We start from the raw sequence: 27,328 nt of genomic DNA on the forward strand, positions 1-27,328 counted from the left end.
TCATGAGCGGAAGAACCTCAAACATTAAGTACAATCTTGACGGATTCTTAGAGAATCACACAAGGCTTATGTTTTATATATGTACATGTACTTATGCTTTTACCTTTACATTGCATACATGCTTTCATAAACATGTTTGTATGTTGTGTATGGGGCATGACAATCAAAGTCTATAGCTCTGTTTAATCCATGTTATTGACGCTGACCGATATAGCGATGACGGAAAGACCAAAACAAACCAATTACAGTAATTTTAAAACAGAAGAAAACATGCGATAATATGAAATATGAATGAAATGAATATCACAATAATTACAATAATTACACTAATTGGCACACATTTCATAATGCAATAAAACAACATGTTCAATAAAGGAAAACAGTTTTACAACTCACCAAAAGAAATACCGTAGTTAATCACGAGAATGGACTTGCCGCCACAAAACGATCTTGGCAAATCCAAGCGTTTCATAATGCAATAAAACATTTATTTTATGCTACAAAATGACCCGATGTGCGTGCGATCATCGGCCGGCGCAAGCCCGATGAGCGGAAAAAAACGTCGGCCGCTGATCGGACAGTGATCGGTGTCTATTTGTGACTGATGTTTTAAACTTTGTCACTCATAGGACGGCTGACGGCTCCGACGTGTCCAGTCTTCCCGATGCCTGGAAAACGGACACATCGGCCGGCGACCGGATTATTTGTGACTGAGGCATTTGCATGTCTTAATAATGTAATGTATGTTACGTTGACATGTATATCTCATTCATGTTTGTGGAGTTCTTCATTTAGTAACGTTTATCTACAGAATAAAGGAGTAATAGCGTTGATAATGTTTTGTATATAGATATAGATATACACTAGATTGAATGGTTGTGATCTTCCAGCGGGCTCGCGAAATAAAGTTTCCCGCAATCACTCCTGTGATACAACCTTGGCGGAACACCGCACAACCTTGGCGGAACACCGCACTCATGCAATATTCCTTGTACACGATTATGTATGAAAATAAGATTATCTTGCGATAATGTTTTATTCAATGGTTGCTTAACCGTTAATCGATAGACTAGAAAATTAGCCGCCCCAGAACAATTTGTTATCCAGTCTCCATAACTTTAAGGTAATAATCACACATAAACTTCAATTGTAAAATTTGGTCAATAAAAGGTTTGCAAAGACTTTAAAAAAAAATAATTCACCAACAGTTTTTCAAAATGTGGGTACTGGATGGCATGTTTAACAGCCGGCACCCTACCTCAAACACTAGGTCACACTCGAACAGTAAGTTGCTAACTTACATATAAATCGTCCAATCTCAGCAAATTGTAGTTTGTCTGGACTTTTACTTAGTTTAAACCTATTTTCTTCATCATTCATCATTAAAAAAGTAATGACCCCACTAAAGGTCAAATATGGACATGGCATAGTTTGTTGAATAATTTGCAAGCATTATTGATAATAGACTCTTCCTACTGCAAACAGGGAATCAGTCTAGTATAAAATGTGCTCATTATTTATAATTTTGAAAGGGTACACTTCACAGACATGGGAAAGTAGTCGTAGTAATTATATTATTAATTTATGAACGCGATGTAAATGAAATACGCTATATGCACGCTATTTATCAGGATTTCCTTGCGGTTAAGCAGCCGATGAAGCGGATGGTTCGCATGTCACTTTGATTTATAGTCTATTGGCTTAAGTGTACCGACAGCAGTTGATAAAATGGCTTGTGGACGACGTGGAAAGTCCCGTTGGACTGCTAGATCAGCTGTTCGGTAGTAGCAAACTGTATCGCTCTTTGTTATACTAAAAAAGAAATAAGTATATTTGTTCAACTAGAAGTATTTGGAGAAATCAACTTAATGCAATTCATATAAAAACGCACCCCAAACTCAAGGGATGTTGGGTCTGTTGAACAATGCTTCTCTTGGTCACGGTGGAGGATTCATTGTGTACACACCGGTTTTACTGACCTGTGTACTAACGCGCAAGGAAATGTGGGTAGCACTTCTTTTACTAGTGAAAAGTAAAAGCGAAAGTTAGTCAAGTAATCGTGCTTCCGAAAATCGCTATCAGTCTTAATAGAGATTCAAAATCGCATTTAAACATATTAAATAACATTTCTTTAAACAACATTTCATTGTAAACACATATTTAACACCGTTTTTCTCATTATAAAAAATATTCATTCCTACGCGGAACTATTTGGGCGGAAGCACAAATCCCCAAATCAGGGGAATGTGATCCGTCCTAACGGTTTACTAACGACTCGCCCCCTTAACGACTCGCCCCATAACGACTCGTCCCACTTTTTATAACGACTCGCCCCACTTTTACAACGACTCGCCCCACATGTATAACGACTCGCCCCACATAGATAACGACTCGCCCAATCATTACTTATATGGTAGGATTTTAATTTAATTTCGATTTTATTGTGTTTAAGTCGGTAAAAACTGGTGGGGTATTGAAAAAATATCTTAAGATTTGGCAAATTAGAAGTTTGATGAAATTTGTTAAAATGCTTTACTTTAACTTTCACCTTTTTCAGGAACTTTCAACAGAAACTGGAATACTGTATCGCATCCTGCATGATATGTTCAAGATTTCTACACCTGGAATTTTATCAACTCTTGCAATTAATATTATGCGTTACCACAGTAACATAACTATGTTTTTGCGTATATAATATATAACGACTCGCCCCATCATTTTTATTGTTACATTTTTTGCATCTATGTTAAATGTAAACAGTACAGATGAATAGAAAGAGAAATATATAAGAAAAACTTTTTTGTGTTGATGGTTTATTAGATACTTATGTACTTATATACAACAACAGCAACAACTTATAAATATAGAAAGTTACGCAGTGTGTATAATAATATTAATATCAATACATTAAATCAATAAGAAAAGTTTACAAAAAGACAGTAATACATCAGTAATCAATATAACTATATCTTAATATTATCAACATTGAATTTATGAAAATGATTTTATTCAAACGTTTTATTCATAACAAATTTAAACACTATTTAAACAAACAACAACAGCAACAACAACTATTTACACAGGTCCGTACATGGCTGAACACAAGTCCAGCAGCTGACTAGTTGAGATGGAACGCTCGTTGTTTCTTTTCCACACTCCCTAGAGCTTCCCCTGTACCTGAAGTGTCTGTTTATTCTGATGTCTCCTCAACTTTCCCTCTCTCACTAACCGCACCTGTGTATTCAGCAGATTCGCCTCTTCACACAACAGTTGAACCAACAAGTAAAAGGGGAAATTCCCTTTCTTCGCACGTCGGTTCAGGCGATGATGCCAGCCCTTGCAGTCGTTGTTGGTGCGTATGAACCGACCGAATACGCACCAACTATCAATAGGCCACAGTGGGTTTGTCATCCACGTCCGTTCTAGGTAGTCAAAGTATCTGTCCGTCGCGTCAGTGTCCGATTTCGTCCGTAATGTGTCGAAAGCAGTTCGAATGTCCTCCACGGGTAGTAGCGGCAGTGCAAATGTCTTTCTGAGGAGTGCATACACGTTACAGCGCTCGTTGTGTGCAGTCTGAAAATATATAAATTATTATACATTATATGTATAAATACAGTATATATGATATATGTGACGATATGCATACTAATTACACTGTTCATTTCAGAAAAACGCGACTCATTTCATAAAAACACTGAAATAAACACATGGAATTATAAATACAATATATACAATATACCTGCAATCCGAATTCTTGAACCTTCCGATAGAGGGTCTGTCCAAAGTGAAAAGCGCAGCCTTGGATATCAGGTTGGGGAAACACGGCTCTTATGGCCTGCCACAGTCCAGCCTCGTAATCCACCACAAACGACTTAACCTCGGTTGACGGCAGATGTTGTAGGATAGCGGATAACACCTGAAAACCAAAGTAGTAGAGATGAAAAAAAGGCACTTAAGTAATACACCGGACATGTTTATTATAAGACAATATGTAGGAGAGCGGATAACACCTGAAAACCAAAGTAGAAGAAATGAAAAAAGGCGCTTAAGTAATTCACCGGACATGTTTATTATAAAAGTATTGCTGGTCATTTACATACCCTTTTGTAATCTTTTCGCTTTTTCCCTGACATCAGGATGAAGCACGGCGGAACTTGCTTCATACAGTCGCCAGCTCTGATGAAGGCGTGGACAGATAACATATGTTTGAACGGTGCCCGGACCACTTTGAATGTACCATCCAGGTACCATGTCTTCGCACGGGACAGTAAGGTTAGTTGATCATCAGTGGCGAACAGGATGTGCCGTCTCTCCTTTACCGATATCGTACATAGAGGTGACAATAACGTAGTGACGTCACCATCTATGTATAAGATGGTGGAGGATTAACATCAAAGTCTGCGGCTTTGGAAGGTTGAAAAATGTGGCGCTGAAAATTTTCATATCTTCTGCTATTCGTGACCTCCCGTTCGTTAAGCGGAAACCAACTTGAATACGCTACGATGGCTACAATTTCTTTTATCATTTTTGTTTCCTCTATTTTAACGTATTAATAGTCTTTACTTGCAGACTCAATTTAACAATTAATTTACCGGTATGGTGTGTGATAAGTTATCACCAAAAAAAAAATTAGTCCTAGTTTGCTTACTTTAAAGTCGGTAATAGAGTTATTATTTGAAATCTCCAAGCTTGAAAAATTGCGTTTAATTTTGGTCAAAGGAAAGATATGTCCATTCAAATTCATTAACTGATATTTGGAAGCATCTGATGCTTTTACATTTAATAGCACGAACACTTAAATCAGTACATATCTTTTCATCTTACTTTAACCGTTGGAACCAGCCTGCTTGTTGCTACCGATTTTAAAAGTGGCCGTATTGACCCATTTAGAAATCCTGCTTCCGGTGAAATGTAAACAAAGAATATTCGCTGGTAATTTTGGCATGAAACTGGTCTTTGCTTTAAAGATCAACAATATTTCTAAAATAAGCAATTATTCGAAAGCGAATAATATTTATGCTGGTCAGAACGGTATATATCCTTGACGGACCAGACCATGGCGGTTCAATTTTTTTGAAAAAGAAAACAGGCTTCTCTGATTAGACTCCTTTAATTGACGTTTCGGCATAATGCTTTTATCAAAACAATGGAAATAATATGTTAACTACATTTTTACGTCTTTTGACTGCAATTTGTTATTTAAATTGTGCAGTCAAAAGACGTAAAAATGTAGTTAACATATTATTTCCATTGTTTTGATAAAAGCATTATGCCGAAACGTCAATTAAAGGAGTCTAATCAGAGAGTTATAATTATTTAATATCCCTTCGGATAATTCAACTGAGAAAACAGGCTTGTTTAGGGTGCCGGTCAACTCGTACCTAAGTCAACTCGTACGGTAGTCAACTCGCACTTTTTTGGGTCAACTCGCACAGCATTTCTGGTAGACTCGCACTTTTTGAAGTAAACTCGCACCCCCAAAAAAATTATATAGAAATAGACGAAGGATGTAATATGATCAGTAGTTTATAGGAGGTTTCGGGGATTCCGATAATGACGTCATGTTTGCGCATGCTTAAATTTGTGCCTTCAAAACTGTGGCCATTTTGGGCCTAAATTAAAATTGAGTTTGTTTGCCCTTTACCGACCGACCCACTTTTTACCCCCCGACCCAAAAATTTTTATTGCGATTTCTGAAAACGTATTTTTTTTTTTTTTTTCGTTTTTTTTGCCGATCATAAAAGAGCCGAAAGCAATATTTATTTGTGCGCGTATTTATATCCCTGTCCATTATTATCGCCCCTGACCAATCTAGGTCGCTCCGATGGTTGGAATTTCATATGCCCCAGAATAGACAGTAAAGCAAGCATCTATAACCAGCATCGCGATCTGCGGTGTTCCGTGAAAATGGCCTAACGACATCATACTTAACTATTGGTTCGCGAAAGTAGTCGGACATATACGAGTTTACGTTCGTTGTACACATGTTGTTAACGTGATCCAAGATGGCGGACAATTAAAAGAAATAACGATGCTCAGCGAGGACAAATGACTATCGAATTTACGACGGACATCATATAATTAGTTTCGATTAATTGAAAGAGCGTGTCATAAGATGGAGCATACGTTTAAGATACAAATAAAATTCTTTTTTTTTGGATATGTATGAACTGAATGTCACAGAACAAGTGTTTGAAAATTGGAATGCAGTCTACTCGCAAAGAAAAATACATCTAACAGTTACATGATTATCGTTCGAAAATGCAAAATAAAAGAGGAACATGATTTGATTTATATGCAAGTGGATCTGTGTTTAATCAGATTCATGTGCATATTCTGCTTTATTATGTTTGCCACACTAAACAGTTTACTGTAATGGCATGTTAGTGAAATGGATATGTAAAGGTAAACTTATTTAATATATTAATGTCTCTTAGCTAAATACATCGACAACACTCAAGCATATATGTTTAAAGCGTTAATATGTCCACAAACTGAAACTAACACCCTTAATTTATTTCCCCAAATCAAGTTTTCATGCTTATGTTAGTTGCAACAAGGGCTGTTTGTAAAACATGCATGCCCCCCATATGGGCTGTCCGTTGTACTGGCAGCCAATGTGTGAATACGACTTTTGTCACTGTGACCTTGACCTTTGACCTAGTGACCTGAAAATCAATAGGGGTCATCTGCAAGTCATGATCAATCTACCCACGAAGTTTCATGATCCTAGGCGTATGCGTTCTTGAGTTATCATCCGGAAATCATTTTACAATTTCGGGTCACCGTGACCTTGACCGTTGACGTTGTGACCTCAAAATCAATAAGGGTCATCTGCGAGTCATGATCAATCTACCTATGAAGTTTAATGATCCTATGCATATGCGTTCTTGAGTTATCATCCGAAAATCATTTTACTATTTCGGGTCACTGTGACCTTGACCTTTGACCTAGTGACCTAAAAATTAATAGGGGTCATCTGCGAGTCATGATCAATCTACCTATAAAGTTTCATGATCCTAGGCATATGCGTTTTTGAATCATCATCCGAAAATCATTTTACGATTTCGGGTCACCGTGACCTTGACCTTTGACCTAGTGACCTCAAAATCAATAGGGGTCATCTGCGAGTCATGATCAATCTACCCATGAAATTTCATGATCCTAGGCGTATGCGTTCTTGAGTTATCATCCGGAAACCATTTTACTATTTCGGGTCACCGTGACCTTGACCTTTGACCTAGTGACCTCAAAATCAATAGGGGTCATCTGCGAGTCATGATCAATCTACCCATGAAGTTTCATGATCCTAGGCGTATGCGTTCTTGAGTTATCATCCGGAAACCATTTTACTATTTCGGGTAACCGTGACCTTGACCTTTGACCTAGTGACCTCAAAATCAATAGGGGTCATCTGCGAGTCATGATCAATCTACCCATGAAGTTTCATGATCCTAGGCGTATGCGTTCTTGAGTTATCATCCGGAAACCATTTTACTATTTCGGGTCACCTTGACCTTTGACCTAGTGACCTCAAAATCAATAGGGGTCATCTGCGAGTCATGATCAATCTACCCATGAAGTTTCATGATCCTAGGCGTATGCGTTCTTGAGTTATCATCCGGAAACCATTTTACTATTTCGGGTCACGGTGACCTTGACCTTTGACCTAGTTACCTCAAAATCAATAGGGGTCATCTGCATGTCATGATCAATGTACCTATGAAGTTTCATGATCCTAGGCCCAAGCGTTCTTGAGTTATCGTCTGACAACCACCTGGTTGACGGACGGACCGACCGACATGAGCAAAGCAATATACCCCCTCTTCTTCGAAGGGGGGGCATAATAATACAACTCCCAGCTATTGACCCTCTGAGCTGTACGTATGTACTCATAAAAGCTCAGAGCATTCAAGAAGAAATAATGCTTATGTTCAGTTTGCCCTTTTATGATATTACTTTGCCATGCCGAGACTATGCACTAACCAGTCAAACACTTAAAATCGAGGCCTGTAAAAATTTGAACTGGCCTGTGAATTGTTTCTCCTGGTAGGCAAGTCTGGCCTGTAAAATGTGACGGTCTTTCGCCATGTCTGAATTTTTCCATTAAAGGCTTTGGGCTGTCTTTCTACACTCCTTCAATGCTTGTTGCATGCTAATTAAGCCCAATTTAAGGGAAAAGTTTAAGTTCAAAATAAAAGCTGTCTGGCTGTTAAATAATAACAAATGCATTTGAGCAATTAACATAATATAATGAACAAATATTTGATGAAATAACACACAAGCATGCATTTGATATTAATATATGCAAGAAACAGCAAACAAGATAATGTTAAGCTACATAGGGCTTCGTACACTGCAACAGTGCTTTAATAACAGTGTTTTAAATATTCATAGACTATAAGTGTATTAAAAATATAATTTCTCAAATAAAATAAAATAATTTTCCTACCTACCTACCCACCTGTAAAATTTAGGGTAGGTAAAGGGCAAACCAACAATATTTTAATTGTGGCCTTGCTGTTGTTTGCATTTGATGAGTAGCATCGTGATGAGCTTACCATAATAATCTCTACTTGACACATATTCGCGACCCTTTTTTAAGAACAACAAAATACTCAGAAATTGAAATTCTTTCAGGATAAATTGATTTCAATGAACGAACACAAACTTAATAAGGACGAAATCAAACAACAAATAAGTTGATTTTATTTAATCAACACGAACTGATTTGAACCTATGTGTCTGTAAAAACTTACCTTGTTACAGAATAATTAAATCCTCTTAATGTAATGTAATTGTAATGGTATCTAGTCACTTCGGCATCTGGTTACTTCGGCACCGTAAAAAAGTGCCACTTCGGCACTCGGGTTCGACCAGTTCGGCATTCACAGTTTGTCACTTCTTGTACATTATAACATATTAAATTGATGTTGAATCATGTTTGCAAAGCATATACACAAATCGCGTTGCTAATTAAAGTAGGTGTGATGTATTTTTCCTCAGTTGGCCAGATCAAAGTTTAATAGCAATTCATTAAAGTGACATTTAATTGATACATAAAAGAGTTTGGTATAATTAGATATTAGCACTTCGAAAAATGGCGTGTTGTTTGTGTATATACTAGATTTTCTATGTGATGGAATTCTTTTTTTTTAGCGTACTATTTTTTAATGTACTTTTGTTTGCGTTTATTTTTAGCTCACCTGTCACGAAGTGACATGGTGAGCTTATGTGACAGTGTGATGTCCGTATGTGCGTGCGTGCGTGTGTGCATCCGTCAACAATTTGCTTGTGTAGATAGAAGAGGTCACAATTTTCATCCAATCTTTATGAAATTTGGTCAGAATGTTTATCTTGATGAAATCTGGGTTGGGATTGTATTTGGGTCATCTGAGGTAAAAAACTAGGTCATTAGGTCAAAAACTAGGTCAAATAATAGAAAAACTTTGTGTAGACAATTGAGGTCGCAGTTTTGATCCAATCTTTATGAAATTTGGTCAGAATGTTTATCTTGATGGAATCTGGGTTGGGATTGTATTTGGGTCATCTGGGGTCAAAAACTAGGTCACTAGGTCAAAAACTAGGTCACTTTGTCAAAAACTAGGTCACTATGTCAAATAATAGAAAAACCTTGTATAGACAATAGAGGTCACAGTTTTCATCCAATCTTTATGAAATTTGGTCAGAATGTTTATCTTGGTTAAATGACAGCGTTATAAACTTTTATAGTTTTTGTGATCATATGATATTTTTTCCTTGTTGTACTTTCATTGGTCATTTTTGCAAAAAATCAGAAGTGTACTGCGGCAAAATAATAATACAGAAAAATGATATATCATTTATTTTTACATCTAGTCAAATATACACGAAAGCCAAAAGGACAAAATTCTAATGGAAATATATAACGTGTTTTGACATGTGATTCTCTATTGGCAAGTTGATAGTACTGCCTTCATATCTGAATTGTAAATTTTATGTGCATTATCCATAAATGATTAAAAAATCATTTATTATATTTCTTGATAGAAACATAGTTATATATACACATTAAATACAGGTGACATGGAAATAATCCCTGAAGGAAATTGCCCTCGTAACGCATCGTTCCATTGATACTTGACATCTGTGGAAGACAGATACTCTGACAAGACATTATTACATAACAACGAAAAATTCAACAGGGCGTGATCACTGAACTCGTTAAAATCATGCACAGTAAAATCCGATATAATTGAAAAGCTACATTCCTTTGTCAACAAATAGTCAATGACAGACGTACCGTGATAAGAATAAAAAGTTTGCTTACAGCTATTGCCAACTCTACCATTAACAATACGTAAACTAGTAGATTTGCATAAATAAAGTAATTAACGCCATGACTATTATCTACCAACTGAGGTGTTATCGGGGCAGTATTCAGAGTCATCGTTTACATTATTTATCTTGTAGAATATAATCACATTTATGACCAACTCTGCTATTTAATTGCCAGTAACAAAAATTATACCAAATTCAGAAAAATAAGTTACATTGTTCTCTAAATTTTAAAATTTCAAAGAGATCAACATTAAAAGTGTTATATACCAGTGAATCATGTCCCCATATATAAGTGGCACAAATATAAAAAAATCTTTGGGTATATTAAAAAATGAGCAATCAATTTTAAAACAAATTATTGTATCATGATGATTTTTTACTATTTTAATGCCATCAATATGGCAATATACAAAATGTCAATGTATAGAGATGCAAACATGTATAATATGTTATAAATTAAAACTGTTTCAATATTTCTTTAAGGAACAAAACAATGTTTCCTATAGATACTGTGGTTATGAAAATCGATGGACATTAGCGATATAAATACTATCATATTTGGTCTCCTGTAATATTTTTTTATCAATGAAACGTTTTCTTAGATTATTGAGGGCATAACATTCGAGTAAATAATGGAATTCATCGCCAATATGAGTATTGGAGTTACCGGTACATAAACAACACAGTCTTTGGTTCAATTTTATTTTATGCCAACTACCAGTTTCGACAGGTAATCTGTTATTTCTTGTGGGAATTACTTCATTTTAAATCGAGGCAGACGCCTTTATTTTATGTTGATATAAACAAATTGGGTATATAACTAAATTATAACAGTTCTTAACTTTTGTTATAAAATGATCATTAGTTCATAAGTATAAATCGTAGAGATGATGTCTTATTTTAATTATCTGAATATACAGTTGTCATCATTAATGTCTTTTTATGCTTCCGGTAGGGTGGCATATAGCATTTGAACTGTCTGTCCGTCAGTCCGTCCGAAAACTTTACCATTGGCCATAACTTTTGCAATATTGAAGAGAGCAACTTGATATTTGGCATGCATGTTTATCTCATGGAGCTGCACATTTTGAGTGGTGAAAGGTCAAGGTCATCCTTCAAGGTCAAAAGTAAAAAAATACAATCCAAGGGAAGTAATAAGCTTTAAAAGGGAGATAATTTCTAAACCTGCCAAATAATGTATTGAAATTTTATTTCAAAGTGGCGCAATAGAGGGCATTGTGTTTCTGACAAACACTTCGCTTGTAGTTGTATATTTCATGTGTAATATCTGTGTGTAAGAGGTGTGAAAGGTGTTATATACCATGCTCTTAAATTAATTGCAAATCATTTTTCAATTAAAGTGAATTGGTATGTTAATTAGTAAGTTTTACTGTAATGTTTGTCACAACACGTGTAAAAGGTGTTGTATACCGCGCACATTTATTACGTCCTTTTAGATATGATAGACTATTTATGTTAATAGTTGTAACTCGTCTCTCATTTTTGTTCTTTATAGTCAAAAGAAAAAGACGTAACACTAGTTTGCAATGAATAGGCGTTACATCCTTTTTAATGTTATTTAAGTCATTCATTGTCGTTGAATTTTTTAAAAGTCGGAGTTAAATCCTGTTTAGATTATGTTACATGTATTGTATTCATCGTCTAATGTAGATTAGATAAATAAAATATTGTACATAGTTCTTTGTTATACATTGGGGACGTTTTGACCAACTTTAAAACTTACTTTGGGGCCGATTTGACCAAAGTGGGGACGTTTTGACTAGGGGACGTTTTACCTGGGGACGTTTTGACTAACTACCCAATTTAGATGTTTTTGCTCTTCCAAATTGTTCTTATATTTTTTTTGTTATAATCTTTTACAAACACAAGAGTACTTTGTAACCAAATTGTGAATAGTTGAATCCTAATTTTAAGACAACACAAGCAAACTCTGCCATAATTAAGATGTCATACCAATTAATGCCATGACTCGACAATTATGACACTACATGTAACATCGTGTACCTGTAATTTGCTTGCAAGTAAACTAACATTTAAGTGTAGTTTAGTAAAGTTAATCTACCCTTTAGTTTTTATTGGAATTCATTAAGATGTTTATGTACATAATGTGATATAAGATACTAAATTTACAACAAGGAACATATTTTACAATTTTAAAATTTAGTTTTAAAAAACATGCAAAAGTAAATACTAAAATGTTTGAAGAAGATAGTATTCATTTATTTGAATCATTATGAGAAATACTTCTATTGCACAATAAGCATTACCTGGTATTCATGACCAGAGACCTATTTCAAATGCAATATGGCCTCCCTAAACAATTCTTATTGAAAATCCCGCCAATTTGTAATTGTTTTAACCTGTTACTTCATGTAGAGGTATTAGTCGCTATTGTGTTAAGGTTAGTTTAGTCTGAACTTTTAAAATAGAAGATGATATATTACGAAGTGTAAAATTTTGTTTTTTTTTTCATACATTAAATATACTAAAAAAACTTATATATCAAGATTAGTTTTTAGGACCATGTACTGTGACCTTACTGTCTAGCAATATGCCAATTTTTTTTACACATTTGTGAAAATTTGACCATATTTGTCTCATTAAATTACCTTTGAATGAATATGTTTATCTGTAAATTATTTTCAGAATGACCAGTACACCAGTCCTCTTCTGGTAGAATCCAAAAGTTCAAAATGAGAAAACCAAAGACAGAAAGCAATACCAGGGAAAGTGACATGGAAAGGGAGAGTGCGATTATAAAAAACATTGAATCCACGACCCAAACTAGCGTTAATACTATATCGGATAGGTTAAGTCAGGAAACCTTAAATTTAGACCAAACAATAGATGACTTTAACTCTGTTTGTGTCAAAATCGAGACTGATGATAATACGGCTGCTGATTTTTATTCTATGTGTGCCAAATTAGAACATTTTCGATGGGAAAAGATAAATACAGATTGCAACAAACAAGATGTCTTCAAATTAGTACATGAACAAACAGGATGTTTACATATGGATCAAGATTACACCAAACCAGATGGCTTCATCTCTGCATCTGTGAAATCAGAACAGACTGAATGTAAAGATGTCATCCGACAAGCTTGTGTCAATTCTGTATTTGTGAACAAAAACATGTCTGCCAAATCAAATGCACATACAACACAAGATGAGCTCCATTCTATACGTAGGAAAATAAAAGAGTCACTAAATCCAAATACAGACCAGAGTTATCTAACTACTAATGACCTCAATTATGAATGTGATATAGCTAAACAGTATATAAATACAGATACAAACCATGGAAATACAACAGCAAATTATGACAATGCTTTATATGATCATACATATTCAAACACACCTGAGAATCAAGCTAAACTGGCCAACCTAAATTCTGTATTTCTGACAAGGGAAGAGATTGAACTTTCAAATGTTGACCAGTATTGTGCTAGACCAACTGAGGATGGAAAGTCAATACAAATGTACCATTTCTTAAACCTTAGTGTTCCAAGACATTCAAACCCTGAAAACGATGACTCAGGTACTTTAAATTTTATATTATGGGACCACCCTGGTCATTTGGCTGGCGTGTGATTTGGGGGTGTCCATTAGAATAATGTCTGCCCAATAAATCAAAACAGTTTTTCTGTTTCATTGGATCATCATGAAACTTTATAAGTATGATAATCGGCATTGTATCTAAGTTAAGTTTGATATTAAGCCAGATTGCTTTGAGCATTTTTTAATTATGGCCTATGAATTAAAAAAGCTACATTTACCATGACTTCTCTCTTACTCTTGATTGTTTACATGGGATCACCATTAAACATGTTGGTAATGTTTGTGGGCATACACTATCCTTCAAGAGTGATACTCTGATAAATTTCATCCAACCCTCCTGTTTTATGGCTTTTAAATTATCAAATATTTGCCAAATTAAAGTGATATTATGGGCATTTTTCACTGTTGAATTGAGCTGAAAAGAATAAACAGGTCAAAAGAGTTAGTTAAAATGTGGTTACTGACCATTTATCTGCAAGTCATCTTGCTACCAGTTGTTTATAAAAAAAATATATTATATTCGATATTTTACATGACTCACCCAGTCCTCTAAGCCGAAATGATCCGTAAAACAATATAGTGTTTTTGTGTCGTATGAACGAATCTGCACTAAAACTAGATTTAGATTCACATCGTAAATCGAATCATTTCTGAAACAAAAGTACGGTTGATATTCAAATGCATTATTTTTCTCTTTCTGGGATATTGTTTTCGTATGTTGATGCTGCATTAACAAATATAAGTGTATATGAAGTGAAAACACCAAAAAATAAACAACGGTTGCAATAGACACCTATAAACTAAGATGTAAAATAAAATAAGATGCCCATAATATCACTTTAATGATGTCTGCTTTCTAATAGGTAGTTCTAAATCTAGAAGAGATTTCATTGGAAGTGCAAATACAAAAAAAGGTGAAGACAAGTGTTGTCCAAGATTAAGATGTTGAGGGCTGTGTGTTTAACTGTTGTGCCTGCTAAACATTTGTATACCCCCATAACCATTGGTAATGGGGGCTATATAGAAGTCACTTTGTCGGTCAGTCTGTCCCAAAATTTCATCAGAACTTCACCAAACTTGGTAACAAGTTGTATTTAGTTGATGTCTAGGTCAAGGAAAGTTTGTCCGGACCTGGCGGACCATAACTATGTCATTTATCGTTATACCCCCACAAACGAAGTTTAGGGGGGTATATAGGAGTGAGCTTGAATGTCGGTCGGTTCGTGTCCGCTCTCTAATTCAAGTAGTTTTCATCCTATCTTCACCAAACTTGGTCAGAAGTTGTATCTAGATGATGTCTAGGCCAAGTTCGAACATGGGCCTTGCCTGGTTAAAAACTAGGTCACAGGGTCTTTTAGTGCCTTTTAAACATTCAGCATGTTGTCCATTCTCTAATTCAAGAAGTTTTCAGCCAATGTTCACCAAACTCGGTCAGAAGTTTTATCCAGATGATCTCTAGGCCAAGTGTGAACATGGGCCATGCTGGGCAAAAAACTAGGTCACGGAGTCACTTAGTGCGTTTTTTTAACATTCAGCATGGTGTCCACTTTCTAATTCAAGTAGTTTTTATCCGATCTTCACCAAACTTGGTCAGTCAGAAGTTTTATCTAGATGATCTTAAGGCCAAGTTCGAACATGGGCAATGTCGGGTTATAAACTAGGTCACGGGGTCACTTAGTGCGTTTTAAACATTAAGCATGGTGTCCACTGTTTTTTGTGAAGACAACATGCTAAATATTCTGTGTCAATGCGGCATGTAGGGGTTTTTGTCAGTCTGCGACAAAGCTCTAGTTAGATTTTAAAATGACTTGGTACATTTGTTCACCATCATGGGACGGTGTGTCATTCGAAAGAAGTATGTCATTATCTCCTAGGTCAAGGTCACACTTAAAGTTCAAAGGTCAAATGCTTGTCCGGGCCATAACTTCGTCATTTATTGTTAGACTTTAAAATCATATGGCACATTTGTTCACCATCATTGGACGGTGTGTCATGCGAAGGAATAATGTCAATATCTCCAAGGTCAAGGTCACACTTTATGACTTTGAGATCAATGGTAAAAAATAACCATAAATGAGCTTGTCCGGGCCATAACTATGTCGTTCATCGTGAGATTGTAAAATCATTCGGCACATTTGTTCACCATCATTGGACGGTGTGTCATGCGAAAGAATAACGTCGATATCTCCAAGGTCAAGGTCACACTTTGAGTTCAAAGGTAAAACATGACCATACATGATCTTGTATGGGCCATACTTATGTTATTCATTGTGAAATTTTTAAATTACTCAGTATGTTTGTTCACAATCATTGGACGGTGTGTCATGCGAAAGAAATACGTCGATATCTCCAAGGTCAAGGTCACACTTGGAGTTCAAAAGTCAAAAATGGCCTTAATGAGGTTGTCCGGGACATAACTATGTCATTCATTGTAAGATTTTAAAATGACTCTGTACATTAATTTTGTTCACAGTCATTGGACGGAGTATCATGCGGAAGAATTCAATAGTTCAAAGATCAAAATGGCCATAAATGATCATGGCAAAATAATCCTTAAAATCACCATAAATTAGCTAGTCTTGTTTTGTGAAGACTGCATGCAAAATAGTCTGTGTCAATGTAGCATGTGGGTATATACGTCACGTCTGTGACAAAGCTCTAGGTGTATTAGATGGAGTAGTTTTACACTCAATCCTCCCTGACTAAACAAGCTGATCCACGATAACAGAAAACACACATGCATTGTTTTTTCATTTCTTAAGTCCTGCTGTTGTGATGCATTTAATATTTGACAGAAGCGACTAAATCAGTAATTTATTATCTTTTGAATCTTCTGCCGATCACTTTGTAGAGATGTTCATTGAGCTTGAGAAAATGAAAAGCAAGCGCTGTCATTCAACTCTTCCGGCACCAAAGAGGGGTCAAGGTTGGTCCTCAGGAAAAGTCAAGCCCAAGGGTGCTTCAGCAAGAGGTTATGTAGATTTATTTATTTTGGTTGACGTTATAGATTCACAAAATATGTTGTTTTTTATGCCCCCTTCGAAGAAGAGGGGGTATATTGCTTTGCTCATGTCGGTCGGTCGGTCGGTCCACCAGGTGGTTGTCAGACGATAACTCAAGAACGCTTGGGCCTAGGATCATGAAACTTCATTGGTACATTGATCATGACTTGCAGATGACCCCTATTGATTTTGAGGTCACTAGGTCAAAGGTCAAGGTCACGGTGACCCGAAATAGTAAAATGGTTTCCGGATGATAACTCAAGAACGCATACGCCTAGGATCATGAAACTTCATGGGTAGATTGATCATGACTTGCAGATGACCCCTATTGATTTTGAGGTCACTAGGTCAAAGGTCAAGGTCACGGTGACCCGAAATAGTAAAATGGTTTCCAGATGATCACTCAAAAACGCATATGCCTAGGATCATGAAACTTGATAGGTAGATTGATCATGACTCGCAGATGACCCCTATTGATTTTGAGGTCACTAGGTCAAAGGTCAAGGTCACGGTGACCCATAATAGTAAAATGATTTTCGAATGATAATTAAAGAACGCATATGCCTAGGATCATGAAACTTTATAGGTAGATGGATCATGACTCGCAGATGACCCCTATTGATTTTCAGGTCACTAGGTCAAAGGTCAAGGTCACGGTGACCCGAAATAGTAAAATTATTTTCGGATGATAACTCAAGAACGCATATGCCTAGGATCATGAAACTTCATAGGTAGATTGACCATGACTCGCAGATGACCCCTATTGATTTTGAGGTCACAAGGTCAAAGGTCAAGGTCACGGTGACCCGAAATAGTAAAATGATTTTCGGATGATAACTCAAGAACGCTTTTGCCTAGGATCATGACACTTCATAGGTACATTGATTGTGACTTGCAGATGACCCCTATTGATTTTCAGGTCACTAGGTCAAAGGTCAAGGTCACAGTGACAAAAGTCGTATTCACACAATGGCTGCCAGTACAACGGACAGCCCATATGGGCGGGCATGAATGTTTTACAAACAGCCCTTGTTATTTATAGATTTTTAAGAATGTCTGACATAAGACTTTAGATTGAACATTTGTTGGATATTTGATTTCATGGTTGAGGGAACCAACACAAATGTACAAAAACTAGTGTTGTTTTAACAATATTTTATTTCACAGTATTTATACCTTGTTAGTCATTACCCCTGTGACCTTGACCTTGAACTTAGGGTCCGCATTTAGGTTTCGAAATCTGCATTAAGGTTTCTAAAAATGATCATAACTTCTATGTCCCTTGAGATATAACCTTCATATTTGGTATGCATGTGTATATGGACAAGGCCTTTCCATACGCACACACATTTTTACCCCTGTGACATAGACCTTAAACTTAAGGTCCGCATTTAGGTTTCAAAATCTTCATTTAGGTTTCGAAAAATGCTCATATCTTCTACATCCCTTGAGGAATAACCTTCATATTTGGTATGCGTGTGTATATGGACAATGTCTTTCCATACGCACACAAATTTTAACCCCTGTGACCTTGACCTTGAACTTAGGGTCCGCATTTAGGTTTCAAAATCTGCATGAAGGTTTCGAAAAATGCTCATAACTTTTATGTCCCTTGAGATATAACCTTCATAATTGGCATGCATATGAATATGGACAAGGCCTTTCGATACGCACACACATTTTGACCATTGTGACCTTGACCTTGAACTTGGGGTCTGCATTTAGGTTTCAAATTTGCATATAGGTTTCGAAAAATGCTCATAACTTCTATGTCCCTTGACATAAAACCTTCATATTTGGTATGCATGTGTAAATGGACAAGGCCTTTCCATACGCACAAAAATGTTGACCCCTGTGGCCTTGACCTTGAACTAAGGGTCCAGGTTTAGGTTTCGAAATAGGCATTTAGGTTTCGAAAAATGCTCATAACTTCTATCAAAGCGTTTATAGGGGGCATATGTCATCCTATGGTGACAGCTCTTGTTAATAAATAACTTGGTCATATTTCTATTGCTACAGGTGACGAATTGCTGGTCTGGCACGGAGATGAATTCGCCAGAGAACTTGGCATTATCAGAGACAAGAACTTGTGCAGTTATTCCAGTAAAAACAGTGGTCACTTGAAGGAACGCATGAGGATACATACAAAAGAGGGACCATACAAGTGTGAGGAGTGCGGCTATTCATGTAAACATAGATGTCAATTGAAGAGACACATGATGATACACACAGGAGAGAGACCATACAAGTGTGAGGTGTGTAGTAAAGCATTTAAACGGAGTGGTGACTTTAACAAACACATGATGATTCATACAGGAGAGAGACCGTACAAGTGTAAGGTGTGTGGTTATGAATGTAACAGGAGTAGTACCTTGAAGAAACACATAATGATACATACAGGTGAAAGACCGTTCATTTGTGAGGAGTGTGGTTATGCATTTAAGGAGAGTTGTGACTTGAAAACACATATGAAGATACATACAGGAGAAAGACCATACACGTGTGAGGTGTGTGGCTATTCGTGTAAACATAGTAGTCAATTGAAGATACACATAATAATACATACAGGAGAGAGACCGTACAAGTGTGAGGAGTGTGGTTTTGCATGCAACATGAGAAGTAGCTTGAAGAGACACATGATGATACATACAGGAGAGAGACTGTACAAGTGTGAGGTGTGTGGCTATTCATGTAAACATAGTGGTTACTTGAAAAGACACATGACAATACACACAGAAAAGAGACCGTTTAAGTGTGAGTTATGTAGTTATGCATGTAAGAGGAGTTGTGACTTGATGACACACATGAAAATTCATACAGGAGAGGGACCATACAAGTGTAAGGTGTGTGGCTATTCATGTAAACGCAGTTTTCACTTAAAGAGACACATTAGGATACATAAAGGATTGCAGACTCTTCAAGTGTGAGGAGTGTGCATATGCTTGTAGCCAGAGTTGTAACACATGAGGAGGAAGACCGTACAAGTGTGAAATGTATCGCGATTCATGTAAACATAGTGGTAATTTGAAGAAATACATGAGGATACATACAGGAGAAAGTATGTAGACGTGTGAGGTGTGTGGCTATTAATGTTAACATTGAAGTAATTAAAGGAACACATGTGGATACATACAGGAGAAAGACCGTTCAAGTGTGAGGCGTGTGGCTATGAATGTAACCAGTGTAGTACCTTGAAGAGACACATGAGGATACATACAGGAGAGAGACAGAACAAGTGTGAAGTGTGTAGTTATGCATGTAAGGAGAGTGGTCACTTGAATACAAATAAGGGGAAACATAGAGGAGAAAGACGATACATCTGTAAGGTGTGTGGTTATGCATTTTACAAGAGTGGTAATTTGAAGACACACATGATGATGCATACAGGAGAGAGACTGTAGAAGTGTGAGGAGTGTGGTTATGCATTTAAGCAAAGTGGTCACTTGAAGACACATATGATTATACGTACAGGAGAGAAACAAGTGTGAGGTGTGTGGTAACAAGCGGTGACTGGAAGAAGCCGATAAAAGATCCTGTCTACACTTTTTAGGTCAAGCCATTTGGTTGTAAAATAGCCTTGACCTATGTATCACAGAATTAATATAGACTTGTGTTTTAAAATGACTAAAGAATCTTCTCTAAAAGGAGAAAGTTCACATGTGTAACATATGGCAAGTAAATACGTATTGTGTTCCTTCACCAATGTACAATGTCCCTAAGGTAAAAAGTTGCTTCGTATAAACTGTGATGTTTCCATTATATTTATATTGGAAAAACTTCAAAAATTGTCCTCTCTGAACTTTTAAGGCCCAGAGGTGTGGTATTTGGCATGTAACATCAACATTGAGGTTTTGTACCAATTTTTTTTAAAACATACCAATATGTCAAAACTGGCCCGGTTAGTTGTAACCTGTTTTCCATATATGCATATACACTATGTAGTTTTATCTAAAATATCTATGAAACCCCTGGTAACAGAGGTTTTATTTTAGCACAAAGGGTTGGTATTTGGTTGGTACATGGCAGGGTTCGACATTAACTTTTTTACAGCAAGACCGTCGGACCAGCTCCTCTTAAAATGTATTAGCCCGAACCTGATGTTTACTAGACCATAAATGACATAGCAAATGAACACAATTGTGTCATGTAACTGTTAAATCAGGATTTATCAGTACATAATCAGTGAACACCAGATTTTTGTATGCATTTAGTAAAACAATAAAATAACCTTTTTTTGCTTTTCTTCGTCAAATTCAAGCCATGGGAACTGACTCGATTTTCCATCTATGATAAAATTGACGTTTTTGTGTTTCTTTATATTTACGTTTCGTGTCAGTTAAGCGTCGGATTCTTTTGTATTAACTGATTTGTCGGACAAAAATCCGAACTTGAACAAAGCCATTCTTTAAATTACATTATCTTGTCTGCTACGCAAAAAAGTTTACATTGACAATACCGATTTTCAATAGAAGTTGTAAAATCATGCCCTACAGTTTTACGACACTGCAGAAAATCATTAATATTCATGACAACTTGACCAATTGAAACAAACAATTTCTGCAGGAAGCTCTCCTTTGTGTCTAAAATAGCGATGAATCATGTGAATGCTCCCCGTTTATTTAAATATACTAGTTTTGTTTTAATGTAAATAACGGATACAAGAGTAATTTTACACATTAAAAGTAAAGGTTTTCACAGCAGTTATTTATAGTTATTTGAATCCGTATAGATTTTTTTTTAATTTATGTACGACCAGTCGGACAAGTTAGCCCGCAGTTTTACTAGCCCGACCACCGATCTTACTAGACAATGTCTGTCGGACGTGCCTTAGTGTCGAACCCTGCATGGCATAGTGGCCATCTATTAAGTCTGTACAAATGGTGCCAAATATTCAAAATCGGCCACGACGTGTGGTTTTTTATTTCCATAAAGTGTAAAACTTTCACAATCTTCTCCTCTAAAACTGCAACGCAAGGAGTTTTGATTATGACCAGTTGCATGGTTTTGTTATCCTCAACCAAGTTTGTAAAAATCCTGCCGATGTGATTGAAATTGGCTTGGGGCGTCCCGAAGTTGTTGAAATGACATCTCTGTCGGGATTGAAAGTGCTGTGGTAAGTTTTATATTCCTATATGGCTTTAATAAAACGTAGTGAACACAGATAGTGTAAATATAGCAGTAATTCTTATAGTGGAATCAATTGTTTATATTTATGACTATGCTAAAATTGCAAATGGAATTGAGTTGCCTTTATGCAAAACATTTTTGGCATGTGAATTTACTCAAAAATAATTATTAAAATAATTAATAGAGCTAACAATGCCATGTGTATTGTTTTACACACCACTCTGACATACTTCATGTGCTTGGAGTTCTGGTTTTTACTGTAAAGAAAAGAAGCCACTAGACTAATAACACCGCAAAACAACTCTTTTTATGTACTGTCGTACGTTTCAGTTTGTTCAATGTCAATAATTATAATTATAAAAATAACTAATAGAGCTAATTACCCACTTTGTGTTTGTTTTGCTCTCTAAAAGATTTCATGTGCTTGAAGTGATGGCATTTTCTGTAAAGAAAAGAAGCCACTAGACTAATGAACTCTTTGTATGTACTGTCGTATGTTTAAGTTTTTTTAATATAAAGATGTATACTGTTGTTATACAGTCAAATTGTTAAGGCTTTCTTACTATATACATGTACAAATATATATTACTGATGTGGTTATTAAGTAAATTCATATAAATATAATTACTTTATAGCATATCTTGAACATGTATACACATACATGTAGATGTATTTCATTAGCAAACAACTGTATTAAGAACAAAAAAACGCCTTGCAATATTTTTTTACCTTAGCTTGAACATTTATATCAGAGACAACGGTGTGTGTTCTGCTATATATAAACAAACATGTTGGAAGTTATGAAAATAATGACATGCTTAACTTACATTCTAAAGCTTACAGTGTTAAGTGGACGAGCTGTTTGACAATTAAAGGTGATTCCATTTTAGTTAAAAAAGTTCTTTGTATCATTACTGATGGCTAGTTCTTTCTCAATCTAAATTTTAAGTTCCATGCTTCATAAACCAATTGAAATTATGTATTGTTTTATGTATTTCATGTTGAATGGATACTACCTCATTATTTAATAATAAACTTCGCAATAATAGTATTACCGTCTGTTGTATTTAATGAGTTAATTCCAAAACTAATATTTAAGAATGATATTTTATTCACAGTATTGGGCGCGTGGCCAAGTCACTTTAACACTATCAATATGGCATAAAACACCTTATTTTCATTAAAAAAATCTGATATAATATATATAAAAATAAGGTAGGTACTCTTGACACATGACGATCACCTACATCAACATTTTTAAGCCATTAAGTGCCTAAATGGCGGTCAATTTTTCTAAACTGTGTATCATTTTGTTGGGAAAGGATGCCTCGTGACGAGAAATGACCACCAACAGCTACTTGCCACCTTACACTACAAGAAAAACTTCTCGAACTCGAAGAAATGCTATGTCGCCTCCCATCTTACAAGAGTAAAAGTATCGAAATACCCTAGCCACCGAACTCAATACGTATTTGTACAATGAACAAATACGAGTAGATGTAGGTGATTTTCCTGTGTCAAGAGATACCTACCTTGTTTATATATATATTATATCAGATTTTTTTGATTTTTTTCAATGAAAATACTACGCGCCCAATACCTGTGATTTTATTATGCCCCCCTTCGAAGAAGCGGGGGTATATTGTTTTGCACATGTCGGTTGGTCCATCCACCAAATGGTTTACGGATGATAACTCAAGAACGCTTAGGCCTATGACCATGAATCTTCAGAGGTACATTGATCATGACTGGCAGATGACCCCGATTGATTTTCAGGTCACTAGGTCAAAGGTCAAGGTCACAGTGATTCGGTCATTAAACTTCATAGATACATTGATCATGACAGGCAGATGACCCCAATTGATTTTCAGGTCACTAGGTCAAAGGTCAAGGTCTGAGTGACTTGAAAGAGTTAAATGGTTTCCAGATGACTACTCAACAGCGCTTAGGCCTAGAATCATGAAACTTCATTGGTACATTGATTATGACTAGCAGATGATCCCTATTGATTTTAAGGTCACTAGGTCAAAGGTCAAGGTCACAGTTACTCCAAACAGTAAAATGGTTTCCAGATGATAACTCAAGAATGCTTAGGCCTAGGATCAAGGAACTTCATTGGTATATTGATCATGACTGGCAGATGACCCCTATTGATTTTAAGGTCACTAGGTCAAAGGTCAAGGTCACAGTGACAAAAACGGATTCACACAATGGCTACCACTTCAACTGACAGCCCATTTGGGGGCATGCGTGTTTTGCAAACAGCCCTTGTTATGCAGTTGTTGTTGTTCAAGAAATGATGCCAACTGATTCCAGGTACGTTTTGTGTGTTTGTACTAAAAAAATAGATGTTCTTTGATAACGATATTTCACCACAGATGTCACATACTAAAGAGTTTGATAATTTGCATTTAAAGAGGTATTTTTCATATTAGCAAGATAGCTTTTTTTGTTTAAGAGTAGATGGAGTTGTACAAAAAATTGTAATAGTTTCAACTCGTTTTGTTTACAGAGTTTTCATGATACAATAATTGCTATTCTAGAATAAGTGTTCTGTTATTACAACATTTACGACAAGTTTGTGATTTTTTTGTTCATTTTAACGTTCCTCGCTGTTTACACACTATTTCGTATGTGTTCATGGTGTTCTACGTGTTTTGCTCTTGCTCTAAGGATTATTCCATCAAGATGGTTACTGTAAATGTCTTCTAACACTTGCTTTTGTTTTAATGGTTTAACATTAAATAATGGTTTTGTCGATGGTATTTGTGTTATGTCATTGTCTTTGTAAAGTCTCGTCATCTGGTTGTGTATATTCAACAAGCTTGAGTGTGTTTAGCTCACCTGAGCACAACGTGCTCATGGTGAGCTTTTGTGATCGCTTTTTGTCCGTCGTGCGTCGTGCCTTCAACATTTGCCTTATTAACTCTCTAGAGGCCACATTTATTGTCCAATCTTCATCGTCAGAAGATTGGTCTCAATGATATCTTTGATGAGTTCGAAAATGGTTACATTTGCTTGAAAAACATGGCTGCCAACGGGCGGTGCATTTTTCCTTATATGGCTATATATGGCTATAGTAAAATCTTGTTAACATTCTAGAGGCCTTATTTATTGTTTGATCTTCATGAAACTTGGTCAGAAGATTCATCCCAATAATATCTTTGACGAGTTCGAAAATGATGCGGGTTGATTGAAAAACATGGCCGCCAGGGGGCGGGGCATTTTTCCTTAAATGGCTTTAGTAAAACCTTGTTAACACTCTAGAGGCCACATTTATTTTCCAATCTTCATGAAACTTGCTCAGAAGATTTGTCTTAATGATATCTTGGATGTGTTCAAAAATGGTAACGTTTGCTTAAAAAACATGGCTGCCAAGGGGCAGGACATTTTTCCTTATATGGCTATATATGGCTATAGTAAAATCTTGTTAACACTCTAGAGGCCACAATTATTGTCCAATCTTCATGAAACTTGGTCAGAAGATTCATCCCAATAGTATCTTGGAAGAGTTCGAATATGATGCCGGTTGGTTGAAAAACATTGCCGTCCGGGGGCGGGGCATTTTTCCTTATATGGCTAAATTAAAACCTTGTTAACACTCTGGAGGCCACATTTATTTTCCGATCTTCATGAAACTTGGTCAGAAGATTTGTCCCAATGATATCTTGGATGAGTTTGAAAATGGTTACTTTTGCTTGAAAAACATGGCTGTCAAGGGGCGGGTTATTTTTCCTTATATGGCTATGTAGGGCTATAGTAAAATCTTGTTAACACTCTATAGGCCACATTTATTGTCCAATCTTCGTGAAACTTGGTCAGAAGATTCATCCCAATAATAATTTGGACGAGTTCAAAAATGATGCCCATTGGTTGAAAAACATCGCCGCCAGGGTACGGGGCATTTTTTCTTATATGGCTATAGGAAAACCTTGTTAACACTCTAGAGGCCACATTTATTGTCCAATTTTCATGAAATATGGTCAGAAGATTTTCTTATTGATATCTTGGATGAGTTTGAAAGTGGTAACATTTGCTTGAAAAACATGGCTGCCAAGGGGCGGGGCATTTCTTTTTCTATGGGTATATATAGCTATAGTAAAATCTTGTTAACACTCTAGAGGCCACATTTATAGTCCGATCTAAATGAAACTCGGTCAGAAGATTCATCCCAAAAATATCTTGGATGAGTTCAAAAATGATGCCGGTTGGTTGAAAACATGGCCACCACGGGGGCGGGGCATTTTTCCTTATATGGCTTTAGTAAAACCTTGTTAACACTCTAGAGGTCACATTTATTTTCCGATCTTTATATAACTTGGCCAGAAGATTTGTCCCAATGATATCTTGGATGAGTTCGAAATTGGTTTTGGTTGCTTTAAAAACATGGCCACCAGGGGCGGGACATTTTTCCTTATATGGCTATATAGTGCTTAAGTAAAACCTTGTTAACACTATAGAATCCACATTTATTGTCCAATCTTCATGAAATTTTGTTCAAAAGATTGGTCTCAATGATATCTTGGATGAGTTCGAAAATAATTATGTTTGCTTGAAAAACATGGCTTCCAAGGGGCGCGGCATTTTTCCTTATAGGGCTATAGTAAAATCTTGTTAACACTCTAGAGGCCACATTTACTGTCCGATCTTCATGAAATTTGGCCAGAAGATTCATCCCGATAATATCTTGGAAGAGTTCAAAAATGATGCCGGTTGGTTGAAAAACATGGCTACCAGGGGACGGGGCATTTTTCCTTATTTGGCTATAGTAAAACCTTGTTAACACTCTAGAGGCCACATTTATTTTCCGATCTTCAGGAAACTTGGTCAGAAGATTTGTCCCATTAATATCTTGTTATCTCAGGTGAGCGACTGTGGGCCTTTCAGGCCCTCTTATTTTAAATTTATTTTAATGAGGTTACATTGTATGCAATTGTTGTATTGCGTTAGTTACTTTTTAAAAATCTCCCATAAAGTTTTTGGGTTTGAAAATGTTGTGTTTGTTGTACTTCATGTGTTCCCACATTTTTTATTTGTGCTAGATATTGTGCATATAACAAAACTCTCAATAATAAAATTGAATACAGAATCTAAAGAAATGTTGTTATTTAATTTGAAATTAATTATGATGTACGTAGTACTGTTAAAACAGCTAGCCTAGAAAAAATGCGTAAGTTTGTTAACTGAACGCCAATACTTTAAAAAAGGCAAAACACTTAACTAAGCAAAGAAACAAACACGTTTTGGGGGTCCTAGGGGATGTGCTTCTTCTCACTTAATCCTTATGATGCTCACCAT

At 36.1% G+C, this 27,328-nt stretch overlaps 2 protein-coding genes across 3 annotated transcripts; one reads left to right on the top strand and one right to left on the bottom strand.

Annotated features, from left to right (window-relative positions):
• Nucleotides 1-3,159: 3,159 nt before the first annotated feature.
• On the bottom strand, nucleotides 3,160-4,202 carry LOC127835720 (uncharacterized). Its single transcript, XM_052362157.1, has 3 exons — nucleotides 4,101-4,202; nucleotides 3,740-3,916; nucleotides 3,160-3,573 (listed from the first exon to the last, which is right to left on the bottom strand). Exons 1-3 carry the CDS (start codon nucleotides 4,200-4,202, stop codon nucleotides 3,160-3,162), a joined length of 693 nt encoding a protein of 230 aa, XP_052218117.1.
• Nucleotides 4,203-4,902: 700 nt separating this feature from the next.
• LOC127833890 (zinc finger protein 716-like) lies at nucleotides 4,903-27,119 on the top strand. Of its 2 annotated transcripts, XM_052359394.1 has the most exons (4): nucleotides 4,903-4,932; nucleotides 12,988-13,881; nucleotides 16,753-16,872; nucleotides 18,923-27,119. In XM_052359394.1, exons 2-4 carry the CDS (start codon nucleotides 13,035-13,037, stop codon nucleotides 19,828-19,830), a joined length of 1,875 nt encoding a protein of 624 aa, XP_052215354.1. In that variant the 5' UTR covers nucleotides 4,903-4,932; nucleotides 12,988-13,034; the 3' UTR covers nucleotides 19,831-27,119. The 2 variants fall into 2 exon arrangements, with proteins under 2 accessions (XP_052215354.1, XP_052215355.1); XM_052359395.1 differs by lacking the exon at nucleotides 16,753-16,872.
• The last annotated feature ends 209 nt before the right edge of the window (nucleotides 27,120-27,328 follow it).

The sequence above is a fragment of the Dreissena polymorpha genome, chromosome 6 (assembly GCF_020536995.1).
Source record: "Dreissena polymorpha isolate Duluth1 chromosome 6, UMN_Dpol_1.0, whole genome shotgun sequence".
NCBI classification, from domain to species: domain Eukaryota; kingdom Metazoa; phylum Mollusca; class Bivalvia; order Myida; family Dreissenidae; genus Dreissena; species Dreissena polymorpha.

What these genes read in the sequence shown, in the direction of transcription:
- LOC127835720 (XM_052362157.1), bottom strand. Translation starts at nt 4,202, where the DNA reads ATGTTATCTGTCCACGCCTTCATCAGAGCTGGCGACTGTATGAAGCAA. An exon ending in AGCGAAAAGATTACAAAAGG is followed by an intron (nt 3,917 to 4,100) that starts GTATGTAAATGA and finishes TTTGGTTTTCAG; the next exon opens with GTGTTATCCGCTATCCTACA. An exon ending in TTCAAGAATTCGGATTGCAG is followed by an intron (nt 3,574 to 3,739) that starts GTATATTGTATA and finishes ATATATTTTCAG; the next exon opens with ACTGCACACAACGAGCGCTG.
- LOC127833890 (XM_052359394.1), top strand. Translation starts at nt 13,035, where the DNA reads ATGAGAAAACCAAAGACAGAAAGCAATACCAGGGAAAGTGACATGGAA. An exon ending in CCCTGAAAACGATGACTCAG is followed by an intron (nt 13,882 to 16,752) that starts GTACTTTAAATT and finishes ATCACTTTGTAG; the next exon opens with AGATGTTCATTGAGCTTGAG. An exon ending in CAAGGGTGCTTCAGCAAGAG is followed by an intron (nt 16,873 to 18,922) that starts GTTATGTAGATT and finishes CTATTGCTACAG; the next exon opens with GTGACGAATTGCTGGTCTGG.